The 14,967-nt window shown below is 40.1% G+C and overlaps 2 protein-coding genes across 10 annotated transcripts in view; one reads left to right on the top strand and one right to left on the bottom strand.

Moving 5' to 3' along the window:
* Positions 1 to 14,967, bottom strand: part of Atp10b (ATPase phospholipid transporting 10B (putative)) — a 102,166-nt gene that overhangs the window by 67,343 nt on the left and 19,856 nt on the right. For 2 of the 4 annotated variants that reach the window (XM_087194872.1, XM_087194873.1), the window contains one exon: positions 3,243 to 3,343. In XM_087194872.1, the coding sequence (XP_087050998.1) occupies positions 3,243 to 3,343 (101 nt within the window). The remainder of the gene's footprint in view (positions 1 to 3,242; positions 3,344 to 14,967) is intronic. The other 2 variants (XM_004836440.3, XM_004836441.4) reach the window with 1 other exon arrangement.
* Positions 1 to 14,967, top strand: part of LOC147822978 (uncharacterized) — a 231,923-nt gene that overhangs the window by 197,372 nt on the left and 19,584 nt on the right. The gene's annotated exons all lie outside the window — the stretch shown is intronic.

The raw sequence follows: 14,967 nt of genomic DNA, 5'->3' as shown, positions 1-14,967 counted from the left end.
TCTGTACTCTCTCCTGTTTCTTCATTGACTCCAATCAGTCTTATGTTATTCTTCTTTGCATTGTCTAGCAGCTGCTGGATTGATTTCTCATGGTCCCTTACAATTTTGAAGCAATTTTTCTTTTCCTGGTCACTAATTGCAGTCTTATCTTCTATATCTGAAATTCTGTCCTCACATTGGCTCATTCTGCTGTGCAGACTTTCAGTGGAGTTTTTTATCTCCTGGAAGTCTGTTTGTGTCTGTTTTATGGATTTCTTTTGTTTCCTATGTTGGGATTCCATCATGTTCCTCAGCTCCTCTATTTTTTTTTTAATCTGTGTCCTCTCTAGATTTATTAATCATGTCTTGCACTATGGGCACAATCTCTGCTTTTATCTGAGAAATTATTTCTGATTTCATTTTTTCCAGATCCTCTTTTGTTGCCAGTTCAGGGCATCTAGGTGGTTGAGTATCAGATTGTTCCATGTCCTTTCCCTTTGGGGTTGCTGTAGGTGATCTGGAAGTCTGGTTTTGAGACTTGTTTATGTGTCTCGGGGTGTGGGTGCTGTTGGCACCCACACAGCTCACCTCTGCCCTGTGAGCGATGGTACAGCATCCCAGCAGCCCCTTCCTCTGGGCTGGGAGCAGTGGAATGGCTTTGTTACACTTTGTAATAAAGAAGGGGCTTTGGAGAATAATTGGAATTTAATAATTGGAATAATAACAATTTTGATTTCATTATACACATTTTTACTATGATTGTCCATGTGTGGCCAGTGATACTGGTTTCCCACAAGGCCAGTGATAGGAATTTTCCTTTTTAAATAAATTTAATAAAATCAAGCCAATTAAAAGTTCAGTAGATAAAAGTATAGATTTTTGACAAATATGTTAAAAATCATGAAAGTGGTCCAAGAATGGCTTTTGGGGACCCAATTTCCCCTTTCTTTACCAAGGAGGAGCCTGGCTGTGGACTGAATAGTGGAATGGGGAATCTTGTTGTTCTTTTTTGAACTCACAGTGATCCTCCTGCCTCTGCCTCCCGAGAGTTGGGAGTACAGGTACGTACCACCATGCCCAGCTGATAAATCTTGACTGTGTCACTGTCTGTAGCTTGTGATTTGAAGAACTACCATTTGGTGCACTTTGTTTATAGGGATGCTCCACTGAACAGACTGCAGAGGGGCAATTCTCAGTTTTGGCACCATTACCATTTTAGGCAGGATGATTTTTGTTGTGGGTCTATCTAGTGCTTTGTAGGAAGTTGGGCAGCATCCCTGGCCCTTTACCCACAAGATGCCAGTTGTCCCCCTCCTCAGTTGTGACAATTGAAAATGCCTCCAGACATTGCTAGTTGTCCCCTGGTTGGGGAAGAGGGAGATGTCCCTTGGTGAGGAACCACTGCTCTATACAGAGTTATTTGTTTAAAAGTTGCATTTTCAAATCTGACACTGCTAATACTTCAGCCAGATCACCACAAGCTGTTTCTCTTTGAGGCAACCTGTGCAGGTACAGAGAACTCTTGAAGGTGACCCACACAAGCTTCTGGAAACCCAGTACATCAGACCAGGGTTTACTCAGGAAAGAGTGTAGGCTGTCTGTGGGTGCTGGCCTGGGGCATTCTTCTTGCTGGCACAGCAGGGATATGGGACCACATGCAAGAATTCTCCATCACTCACGGATGGGTTGGCTAACCAGCTGCATTTTCACTGTTCATCTGTGAGGCTCAGGAAAAGGAGGTATTGACTGAGTGGAGCTGAGGAGGTTCTGTCCTAAAATCTGAGGAAGGTGGACAGCAGCCCAGGTTGACAGCTGAGAAAGGTTGGCTGCTTACAGAAGGGCCTAGAAGGAGAAAGGGTCACAGATAGGTATCTAGCAACAAAGCTGTCCTCTGAATGAATAAGGAGGAGGAGTCAAGGCACATGACTTGGGATGAACCAACTGCAGAAGCCTTGGGCACAAGGGGTGTATTTCTTGCCAGTGCCTGTGACCAGTTCTGCCTGGCCAGGTGCCTGCAATAAAGTCTTCCTCTTTTCCAGCTCCTGCCTTTCTCTGCCAGTCTCTATCTGTTTTCTGTGAGCATTTCAAAGTAATCTGCCTTTAAAAGCTACTGCTGCTCAGCTGGGATGTAGTTCAGTGGTAGAGCATGTGCATGTGAATCCCTAGGTTCAGTTCCCAGCACCAAAAATAAACTTCTCTTTCTCTTATATTGTTCTTTGCGTGCTCATATTTCTCCTTTGGATATCCCATATGGCAAAAGAACTTGTGGGTAGAAGAAAACAGAGCCACCTGTGTGCCCATAAGTCTTCTCAAGCCTCCTCCTGGGCCCTGTCACTAGGAAATTGCCATAATATGGCTGAGCTCAGTAAACCAGGGCAATGGAATACACTTTGGGGTTGGAGTCAAAAGATTCACATGGAAGTCCTGACTTTGTCCTGCATCTGCTGTGTGAATTTGGATGAATTTTGAAGTGTTACATCCCAAATTCCCTGTCTGAAAGTGGTGATCATGTCCCCACTTCCTGGGCAGCTGTGAAGGCTGCATGAGACGATGTTCTGTGAGCACCCTAAGAACTATGAAAACACTGGAGAAGCACATTTATTTACACCTGCTATCATTGTTCTTATTTTGCAGAAAAACCAGTAGTCTGATATATCAAGAGAATTACAATAAAATTCTTAGGCTGAACCAAAGTTGAAGAAGATGAATAACAATAATTGCAGCTACAGAAGCCACCATTAATTGAACATCTATTGTTTGCCAGTTGCTCTGCTAAGGGCCTTGCAAATGGTAAACTTTAATCTTAGAAAAGAAGAATCTGTTATGATTAGTATTTTACATATGTGGCAATGGAGGAGTTAATCATTTTACCCAAGCTCACATGGCTTAAGATTGGAAGAAGAACCCTGATTCAACCCCGGAACTGTCAAATGCTAAAGTCCCCCAAATCAGTACAGTCTCTTTCATAAGATCCACCTGAGTTACAACATTTTCCCCTCCTGAATCACAGCATGGCCTTAATTTTGATGCTAGTCCACCAAAGTTCTAAATAAACCACTAGTGTATTTAACCTTGACAAATAATTAACAGCCACTCAGAACTGAAAAAGAAAATATTTCCCAACTTAGATCTCTCTAGTTCTTCTTTATAATAAAAAGAAAAACTCCCTCAGCATCTAGGTACTTATCTGGTCATTTTGAGAAAACATACTTTCCAGCTGCAAAGTGATATTTACTAATACTAAAGGGGCATTCAATACTTACAGGTAACCCTTAAATTTGTTGAGGTGGTTGTTGGGTTTTTCACACACGATGGTGTTGTGGAAATGCTCTGGTTGGAACTGTCCCTCCTGTGAGAGAGAGAACTGTGAGGTTATTAAGTCAGAGGGATCTAGTCTTAATAGGACAATCAGAGAGCTAATCACCATTAGAACCATGGGAAGTGAGGTGATCCCTGTTTTGCCACCCTGTAGTAGTTGTAATGTGTCAGAAGAAAAGAGTAAAATCCTCAGTAAGGAGGAGAAAGTAGATACGAATGAGAAGTCATATATGGGGTGGAGAAATCTGGCTGCCCTGAACATGCTTCTCTGGCACACCTGGCTCAGAGCCCCTGGCCCCATGCGGTCCAGTAGAACTTGCTGCCATGATGGTCACGTTGTAAGTCTGCACTGTCCAGGGTCACACGAGGTTCTGAGCCCCCGAGGATGGTAGTCTGACCCAGGAATTGGTTTTTAAGCTTAATTTCAAGTTAAACAGCCCCATGTACCTAGAGGGTACTGAGCAATACAGACTCCAGAGAAAGGGATTGTAAACTGCATATCTAGAGATGGCCACATCTGATACACTTCTATATACCTTTCATATATCTTTTATTCAGGGATTAAAATCAGGGATTAAAAGATACACCCACATATATAGTTATGCATATACACATTTGTGCACTTCAAAAATGAGTTAGTGTTCTTATATCTTCAACATATTTGTTAATTTAAAAATCTTTATTAATACTTGAATAGAAACCTACTAACTATATGAATGCACCGTATTTCCTTTAACCATTTCACCATTGACTATTTATAGTGTTTCACTTTATTTTGCTATTAGAAAATTGTTGTAAAAATAGGAGCTGGTGAAACCAAATAAATCGCTCTTACTGGACTCTTATTTCTGCTTGCCCTGTGTGGAGAACTTTATGCACGGTACTTATTTTCAAAGCTGACAATTAGGCTATGCAACAGGAACTTCACTTATTCCCTCTTGAGAGCAGGAGGTATGTGATTCAGAAGGGTAGAGTAGGCTGTCTATGTCATACCAGGCCTGGGATCTGCATCTAAGTCTAACTGCAGACCTCTGTTTTTTAACTGTCCCAGCACACTGCCTCCTGGGGAAGAAATGTGTAAATAAGAATTTAAAACACGTTTTAAAAATGGTATTGCAGTTGTACAAGGTTTTATAGTACAATAGGGGCAAACTATAGAAAGGGTGAGATCTTGTTTCCTAACCCTGTTTCTCATTGGCTAATCCTATGCTCTACTCTCAAGCCTCAGTTTCTTTGTCTGTACAGTGGGGCTAACAGCACCTGACTTGCCCCTCATTTGTGCCTTGGAAGGTAGAATCAGTGTGGAAAAGCTCTGAAATGTGTCACATACTATGCAAGTAGAAGGTGGGAGTGCAAAGGTGGGTTGGAAATTGTTTCTGGAGTGAAGCCTTTAGCATGGAGAGTGAAGTTATCGCTGAGCTGCCAGGTACCCTTGTTCAAAGGGCCAAATTGATGCAAAGAAATGATAGGATTTTCTGTCTCTGTGTGAATATACTGTCCATCACACCTGTAGGGGAACCAGCCTAAACTCTTCACTCTCGAAATAAATTACCCATCCAGGAGTTTCTAAATATATGGCCCTTTCCCCTCCAGGTATCAATTCCTTCAGGGACAAACACTTGCCAAGTTCTGAGATGATGACAAATCATGCTGTAATTTGTCAGCTGCTTCCCTCCCCTGATTAAGGTGTGTGCTTCATTCCTCATCCGCACCACTCAGCTCCTGGCTGGTTTCAAAAGCCAGGCTCATTTCGGAGATGAGTGGCAGTGGGGTCTCAGAGCTAAAGGGCCTTCCGCAGTGACTCTTTGTCCCTGGAGTCCCTTCGGATCCACAGAAAAGGTGACCTGGACTCTCTTGGTGCTCTGAGGGGAGCTTTGAGTATACATCCTCCTGAAGTCCTTTCCTTCTGGGCACTGGAGGGATCCTCTGCCTGTCTTCTCTCTGCACGGAGAGGTGACCTTAGTCCTAGCTACCTAGTCCCTGGGCTTGTTCTGCCCTTTCTAAGATAGAGTGCTGAGAAAGGCACATGGGTCCTGCTGACTGCAGAAATTACCCCTCAGGTCCCTGCCTGTAAGGGGCTGTGGCAGCTCACTCCCAAGGAGCTGCCTCGATACAACCCGAGGATGGAGGAGCTACCAAGCTGCATAGAATCTGCCAGAGCCCTCATTTTAACCCTGTTCAGGAACTCTGACTCCCTTCTGAGAGGGGCAGGGCTCCCCTTACCACCCTACAGTTTTTCTTAGTATATGAATGAAGCTCAAATTATTAACTTTTCCTTTTTGACTCAGTCTCTCATCTAAGGCACTGGCCTTTGATGCAAGTTCCACTGACTATAGTCAAGGCACAGGGAGAAAATGTCACACGGAGAACAGAGAAGAGTATATGCCTCTGCCTTTCACAGGTAGGGCAGACCTACCTGTCTTGAGAACTTACTATGGACTGGACCCCTGACAGTACATTCTCACAGTGACTTTAAGAAGTTTTCACATGTGTACAAAGAGTCTGAAGAAAAGCGATTATTTCATGGTTGGTGAGTAGCAGAGCTAGGATTGCATCTCATATAAATGGAATAGAAAGCCAATCACTGTTGCCATCATTGGCATCATACCTGTATTCCTCTTCTTCTTTCTCCTATTTTCATTACTGCTGCAGCCTTAGTTGAGTGCCTAGAATATGCCATGGACCAACTACATATTTTATACATGCTACTTCCTTTAATTCTCATGATGAGCTCTGCCAGATATGTTCTGATGAAAGATTAGTGTTCAAGTGCTCCTCTTGGCCTTATTTTCATCTCTGCTCCTTTTACTTTTTATTGTTTTTGCAGTACTAATATTGAACCTACAGCCCTGTGCATGCTAGGCAAGTGTTCAACCAACTGAGCTACATCCCAAGCCTTTTATTTTTTATTTTTTTATTTTTTGGTACCGGGGATCGAATGCGGGACCTTGCGCTTTCGAGGCAGGCACTGGAATCACTGAGCTAAATGCCCAGTTCCCATTTATTTTTAAATTTTGAGACAGGATCTTTCTAAATTGCTAAGGCTAGCTTTGGTCTACTTACCTATCTTTGTACTTGATATAATGAATTCCTTCCCTAATACACAGTAGAAAATATATAAAAATTACATATTTAGTTCAATATTAACTCTTTCAAGTATATTTACATTTTAAAGGATAAGGGTAGAAGTTAAGGCATTAAACCCTTAAAAAACATTCTAAAAGTGTAAATAAGGATCAAAATGTATAATTGATATTGTGAAATAGGAAGAAAAGGTCTAAAGGGGTAGGGGAAGTGGGAGGGATAGGGGAAAGGAAAGAGGGGAAAGAAAAATGTATGAGAAAAGGAAAAAATGGAAACAAAGTCTCTGTAAATAGGGAGGGGTGGAGGGGTTGAAGGGAGGGCAGGGGAAGGGGGAAAAAATAAGAATCAAGATACATCACGTAAAGGTACAAGATCCCAGTGATGAAAGTAACTGTATTGTATACCTAAAATGTACCAATAAACTTAAAAAAAAATTCTTTCGAGGATTTTTACTTTAGCATTTAAGATTTTTTTTCTACTTCTATAAAGCCTACTCTAATCCCCATATATGTTTTTACCCCCAACAGTTAGAAATGTGGCTCCACCCCATCATGTTTATGCTTCTGTTTAACATGATGGTGTCTCAATCTGCACACTGGCTGGAAGGTTGACAGCTTCCTCAGGGGCAGCTCCCAGAAGACTTGGTTTAATAGGTGCACCATAAAGATTTGTGGAGGTGAGGTTAGTACTGGAGAGGGTAGTTCTAGGAAGGTGTATATTTAATGATGATGGATGAGGAGATACAATGCAGCAATCACTGTAAACACTGATCTACAAAATTAAAGGAAATCTCAGTTGTAATCTTAACTTTGATTTGTAGGAATGAAGTCACTTTTTTCTGGGCATTCTTTGGCTCAACTAACAAAAAATATCTTCAATGCCCTGGATCCCAACTTGGGCTAGCCTAGTCTCCCTTTCATTTGTTTATGAATTTAAGCATTTATTGAATACTCATGATATATGGGCCATGGGGGAAGTAAGACAAAATCAGAAAGAAGAGAGAGGCTATGGCTCAAACTAATTCCTGCAGCCATAAAACAACTCAAGGTTCGCAGTCTCGCTCAGGTGTGTCAGTGGCATGCCTTTGAAACCAAAGAAAGCGGGCCAAGGGCTGGGTATAACTACTCCCTGGGGTGGAGGCCCTTTGCAGACCTATGTCCCAGATAGAGCAACCTCGCTGCTGCCTAGGGCCACTGGAAAGGCACGAATGAAGCAATCAGTCTGAAATACATTTTAGTAGCTGGAACACACCTATTTCTTTTGCATGTGCCCCAAGCTTTATTTACCATTATTTTTTCTCAACTGGATATCAAGTTGATCAAAAAATGTGGTTAAGTAAACCCATGTGCAATCCTTAGAAATTGTTCCTGCTGGATCTTTGTTTTCTGTCTACCCACCTTCCTTTGCTCCTTTTTTACATAACAACCCTTTGACTTCCTTTTGGGAAATTACCTTATCTTCCTGGTTCCTAATCTCAATTGCACTATAAGTCTAGATGCCCTGCCCCCTAGACTCTTCCACTATGAGACTTTGAATTGGGTGTAATGCTCAAGGAAGGCAAAGGAAAATACGAGACCATCAAGCAATTCCTGCTATCGATACTCCACTACCCTGAAGTTTTTTTTCTGATTCTTATTTTTTCTGAGCATGGATCTTCAGATTATTTTTTATTCTGTGTGTCAGATCATATGCTTCTCCCTTCTATTACTTCCCCAGGACATTCTTGCAATAACTCTGTTTTGTTTCTATTAAAATCATCTGTTACTTGCAAAAGAGTCCTATCCAACAGGACAGCCTGCTCAGTCTCATTGGCATATTAAATAACTTCCGGGCCTTAAAAATAATATTATTTGCTAAAGTTATAATTTACAAAATGGAGCCCCTTATTTACCTTCTATTATTTGATTTTCCCAAATCACCTATGAAGTATTTGAGACAGGCTAGGCCTATTTTATTGAGGAGGAAACTGTGTTGATTACACTAAGTTACTTGCCCCAGTTACTCATCAGAACTCAGGCTTTTCTCATTCTCAACTTTATACTTGTTCTTTACTTGAAGCATTTAGTGCTGTCTGTGTTTCAAAAGCAGACTCTGGGGAATTTTAATGCTCTAGTCCTACATTTTCTATATTGGCCATCCTCTTCAACTTTGATTTTCAAGTTCAAGGGTTTCACCTCTCAGGAACCCATGCCCGGCTACCTTGGACCATAGCAATCTCTTCTTCTTTGAACTTGTACAATTCTTAATGTCCAACCACTCACTTCTAACTTGCTATGTCTTACTTTTTAAACTGTCCAATACCGAGCTGATTCTGTAAGTCAGTGTTTCCCAGTTGGTAAACTAAGCTATTGTAACCTGTCCACAGTTTCCCTATGTATTTCAAAATGCTGTTGGCAGGTGGAGTAAAAAGAAGTCTCATACACACCTCTACCACTATTTTTCAGACTTCTGTGGAAATCCTTGAGATTAGTAAACTACAAATTCATTTAGGAAGGTCACCAAACTCAGGAGCTTTTAAAAAATATGAACATTATAAAATAATGGACATTGAAAGCGCTACTACTTTTTTTTGTCAAAACAGTCTTTATGCTATAAAGAAAATAGGGAGCCACAGTCCTAAATTCTCAGAAGATTGAAACTATGTTTTAATCACTTTGAAACCCCTCTAGGGCCATTAGAAAATATTATTCAATAAAGATTTTGCTGATTGAAAAGAAACCAGCCAAACTCTTCTAACACAGAGGGCATTTAATTGAGTTTTTACTACAAGCCAAGGATGTTTGTTAAAACAGAAGGGTTGGATCAGTGATCACTAAATTAGGTGCAGCTCTGAGCTTGTGTTTACATGATGCCCAGGCTAAAGCACCATCAAGAACAACCACTGGTGCCTGGGATGAGCACAACAAAGAAGCAGAAGTGAACCTAGCCTGTTGTCTGCTCACCTGGACTGAACCAACTAGTAGGAGTCACGGAGTAGGCAAAGTATGGCAACCAAGAAATCAATGTGGAAGGTATGTCGCAACCTTAGAACAACACCACTTACAGGGTTTTTTCCTCCCTTCCTTTAGCAGTTTGTCTAAATGGTGAAAGCGAATGTTCCTCACACCCCAGCTGCTGAGCTAGGTGATTGAACTTTTTCTTCCAGGAATACAAATTCAACAACCCTAGGATTTCTGAGAATCTTATCTAAAGACACCAGTACTTGATAACCTTTCTGTTTCCTGGTTGGTGAGAGTTCTTTTCAAGATAACTCATAACAGAGCAACTGGCAGTTACTTTCCTCCACTCTGGATGAGGAAGTGGATAATTCAGTCACCCTGAGGGGCCTCTCTGCCCCAGCCATTCTGGCACACAGTGCTCAGACTGGGCTGGAGGGCTGTGTGACTATCCAAGAATTCCTTATCATCTGAGTTCCTCTTTTCCAAGGGCTGACTGATCTTGAAATCTTGTTACGGCATTTCTCCAACGTGTAAGACATGAGTGTGGCCTTCCAAGCAAATATAGCAAAAAGGATGATTTTCTTTCTGTCAGACATTACTTGTTGGCAGAGTTTGTTAATAACTGTCAGTGTAATTCCCTGTTAGAACAAACACTCACAGCCTGTCTCCCCTGGAGGTCTAGAATATCTACAGCATCCGCTGCATAGAAGGACCCTGGTCAATCCTTGGTGGATAAATGAGTGAATAAATGACACAATGCCTGAAATATGGGCTGCTGCCAGTGGATGGGTAGTGGCATCTTAAGAAAATATTGCACAGTCAAAACTTTTCTGTACCAATTTTCCTTGCTTTGGTAAATGAGACACAAGAAAAATGCTATAAGAGTCAATGTTTTTGGCCAAAGAGGTCACAAAGAAGAGAGTATGAATTTCAGTTTAAGAAATTATATTAAGGTGTTCACAGAAGATATAATCATAAGGTGCCATTTCTGCTGATAAACAACACTAAAAACAATCGTAGCACAGTGTTTGGCAACAGGAGGAGCTCCTATGAGGTTGAGCAAGTAAATTTATTAAATAAAATAGTTGAGAGAGACAAGAACAAAGTTCTTGCATGGGAACACAGAGAAAGGGATGAATAACTCTGGTGCACCACCTAGAATGTTGCCTAGGGAGAGAAAGCTCAGGCAGGAAAGAGCATTTTGGGAAGAGGGAATTGCACCAGGTGCCATAGGGGAGACACAGAGGCTATTCAGCCCTTTTCTAAAAGGATGGGTGACTCTGGGAATACATAAATTAGACTTGTACAGCCCTGATGTGTAGTAGGTGTGATGAATATTTATTGCTGTGCTGTTCAGAAATCTCCCACTCCTCTGGCCAGGGTCACCCATGAAAGTCAAATGGAGGATGCCAGTCACAGAATCCTTCTCTGGCTAGAGTTGGTCTGGGGATGGACACATGCTGCCAGCCAGGCCAATCAGTCTCTTTCTCTGTGATGCTTTTTCAATGAAGATATCAGGGAAGATGTCTAATCCTCCTCTGTGGGTTAGAGTGCAGGCTGAAGTATTGTTAGTGCCCTGCTTCCTTCCACATGAAGGAAGCTGGTCTGAGAGAATAGAGCCAAAACGTAGAGAAGCACAGAAGAGAGATGAAGGTCATACTGATGGAATCTGACCTCCTGGTTGCTCATGACCCTAAGGCCTCACTCACCCCTACATTATTCCATTAAGCTCCTTTTTATTTCAAGCTACTTCATATGAGTATTCTTTTGCAGGATTTTGACTAATCCATATATCATATTGGTATAGCTATCATTTGATACAAAAGATGTTTCCCATATTGACCTTACCCATAATTATCCACAAGGGTTAAGGCAGTGAAGGCCAATATTAAAATGTAAATATATTATCTTGAGGTATGGAAGGAGTGGGAAGGTAGAAATCTTTAAGCTATCATCCACTGTTACCTTAGTGTGATTACATCTTTCACATAGCCTAGTAGATCTGCCTCACAAGACTCTGAAGGGATAAAAATAGAAAAGAGATTTTTAATGCAAATGTGCAAATAATGCTACACACTGGTGAGAAGGGATCTTCCATATCTGTGTTGTGCATGTGGGGGGTGTGTGTTTGTGTGTGACAAACCTCAATAGGACATTGGAGGAGAAAATTACTAAAAGGAGGCTACAGAGCCACAAAATATAAAAGTAACAGTTCTTTATAGGGTTGTTCTGTCATCATCAAATTATTATTATTATAAATGACCATAACCTAAAACTTATATAGCTTTATTATTTTCACATTTATAAAATTATATTTATCTCAGAAATGAAAGGTGCATATAAGTGGATCTAAGAATTATTTTAAATGGAAAAATAATTAGGTAAATAAGAACTGAGTTCTAATCCTGACTAAATGCTATGTTAATTGGATTGTCTGACTAATTGAATCTCTCAGAAGTCTCATCTTTAAAAAACTGCTAATTCCTTCCTTTTCTACCTCAAAGAATTTCTGTGTTAACTCTCAAAAAGAGGTGATACAGTAGAGTAGTGTAGGGCTTCATCCAATGCGCAGAAGAGTCCATATTGAGAACTGATGAGATGGAGTACAAAACTCTAGTCCTGAATTTGAATTGTGTTATCAAATGGATCCTGATGTATTTACTATTTAAAAGTCCTAGTTCTGTCCAAGATGGCATAGAAATAATGATCCTCCAGATAGCAATATGTACTTCTAGCAAGTACTTACTGTCGTTTCTACATACACGTTTCTATGGAAAGAAACCATATCTATCAAAGACGATTGAGGTCATGTCAAAAGAGCTCGGAGATCACTTCTGAAGATGTTCCTACTGGCAAAAGATAGGCAGTCAATATAGATAACAACTGTACTGATTTGATAGGGATCAGATCAGTTTAAACCTATAATTCTTATTGACATTAAAAGAAAAACTCAGTAGACACCTTTGGAGGATGCTAGAGAATCAACTCATTTTTAAAACTGTTAAATGGAAGAAAAAAATAAACACATCCTGCGTTTGCTATACAGGGGACATCTCAATGTAATGAAATACTTGATTAAGGGAGATTTTTAAAATAAATCCATTAGAATATCACCATTTTTTACTCATTGAATTAATGGATCTAAACAACCATCAGTGACTACAACATTGAAAAATGACAGTCACTTTGTGACTCAAAATGACAATACACTGTATTTCCTATGATATAATATTGAGACAGACAGACTGACAGGCACACATACACCCCCCCCCAAATCTATCTTGAGTCTGATTGAGACACTGTAGCCAACTACTAGTTTATAGAAATATAGAGGACAGGGAAAAATTTTACATGGCACCACAGGGAGACAGTGAAATCAGCAGAATCCAGACCATGAGAAATTTTTTAGAACAAACAATGCAGCATACTAAGCAACACAAACTAAATGGGGGGGGGGAGGGAGAGAGAACATATGAACATACTAATTGAGAAACTTAAGAAATTAATCTCAGTATTTGGCCTTATTTGGATCCTGATTCAAACAAACTGAAAGATATTGACCATAATTTGAAAGTTAATATCAAGGGATTATTGCCTTTTAAAAAGATATAATAATGGTATAATGGTGTACTTAAATTAATATCCTTTAGAGATACATATTGAACTTGCAGATGAAATGTGATGCTTAAGATCTGCTTCAAGATAATTTTCAAAGTGTAGAGAAAGGGGATACAGATAAAAGAAAATTGGTCATGATTTGAAATTAGCTGATGAATATGTAAAAATTTATCATATTATCCTCTCTAGTTTTGTATATACTTGAAAATTTCCACAATGAAAAGAAAAAAATGAGCCCTGGTTGAGTTTAAATTTGGGATCAATCCATTTCTAGCAGAGTTACTTAGCCGCTCTTGCCTCACTTGTCAAATAGGGATAATAGAAGTACCTGCTTGGGCCAGGGATTTAGCTCAGTGGTTCCAGCACCTGCCTCAAAAGCACAAGGTCCTGAGTACGATCCCTGGTACCATAAAAGAAAAAAAAAAAGTACCTGCTTCATAGAGTTATTTGTGAGGAACAGAAAAAGTGAATAGCTGTAAAATATTTGAAAGAGCTGCCTATAGCATATAGTATGTATCCAATCAAGTTATCTATTGATATCATTTAATTTTGTTATATGTTGTTATACTGATGTTAAAATAATCCAAGAAAATATGATCTCTAACAGTTACAAAAGTAATCAGTGATAGAATGCACTAAATATCATCCTTAATGGAAATTTGGAAGAACCCATGGGGCAGGACCGATTAGAAAATCGAGCAGGAGAGAGGATTCTTCCCTGGGTCGCAGGGTATACAAGTGTGAGAAGACTGGCAACAAACTTTTGCTCCCTCTGAAGTTTATTATCACTGAACTGAGATGGTGATCAATTTTTGCCCACCAGACCTCAACCCTTTGCTGGCAAATGCTCCTCTGTCTGCATATGTTCAAATCCATGCACATTTTCACTCCCGAGGATCTACACTACAACTGTTCCTCACTGAGCAAATGGCTTTTAAGTACTGACTGGGTGGATGCAAGGTAGTTAAAAGGGAGACTTAATGAAGTTTTTAACTTGAACAATAAATAGAAAAGGCACAATTATTACACTAATCAATGATGCTCTAGGCCAGTCCTTTTCAAAGTTTAATGAGTTCCCATGGGTCACTTGGGATCTTGTTAAAAATGCAGCATCTGGTTTACCCTGGGTAGGGACTGAGACTCCACCTTTCTGGTAAGCTCCCACCTGATGCTGACATAAATAGTCCTTGGTCAGACTTGGCTTCGCAAGTTCCAAACCGGTGCTGAGAAATGATCTGGTGAATGCTTCAGTAGGACTTAGCTGTCAAGGAAAAGGATGATGGATAACCAGAAACATGTTTGATCTAAAGTATTAATTGGAAGAATAATGCCTTTCTGATCTTTTGCTTTGGTAACTTTTCCGCTTACCAAAATGAATGTCACACTTACTCACTTTTGGATGTTAAATTCTAGGCTAAAACCCTTTTAAAGAAGAGGTTTGAGGAACTGAAATGTTACCAAAGAGAAAACTGTTCAATTTAATTCTCTAATCAAGTGTTGCCTGCTGGATAGAATTTAGCATAATCCTAATTTTGGATCCTTTCCCTTTCATTCTTTTTCCAGAAAGTTGAGAATTAGTATTTCAAAAACAGGTCAATAATTTTGAGAATTCAAAGATAGCTTATCACTAGTAAAGTTTCCAATTGAAAAAGTAATTAGTTTGGTTGAGTTGAACTCTGAGAAGAGGATTGAAAAAGACTGGCAACCAGAGTGTCAAGGAAGGAAGACCCTTTTCAGGAGCTCTTTATGTTTGTAATTCTGTTTGATTCTAATCAAGAAAGGGCAGGATAACTGCCTAGGCCTTGAGGATTTTCAATCTCTCTGTCCCTCTCCACCTGTCGTGATGTCTGTGGCACCATCCAGTTAATATTTCCCCCAAATTCCCAATTTCCATAGACATGTTAATAAATATTTGTGCTGAAAAATGATTCTGACCTTAAATAAGTTTGGAGCACCCAGAGTTAAAGTTTAACAGACCTGCTGTCTCTGGGCCTTCTTAAAAACCTTAATATGTTAATAAACACTGGAT

This window comes from Heterocephalus glaber, unplaced genomic scaffold (genome assembly GCF_053883595.1).
Source record: "Heterocephalus glaber isolate CG9 unplaced genomic scaffold, H.glaber_assembly_v1.0 deba00001606, whole genome shotgun sequence".
Lineage (NCBI taxonomy): Eukaryota > Metazoa > Chordata > Mammalia > Rodentia > Bathyergidae > Heterocephalus > Heterocephalus glaber.
The sequence above is the reverse complement of the archived record's forward strand: the minus strand, read 5'-3'. Positions and strand labels throughout refer to the sequence as shown.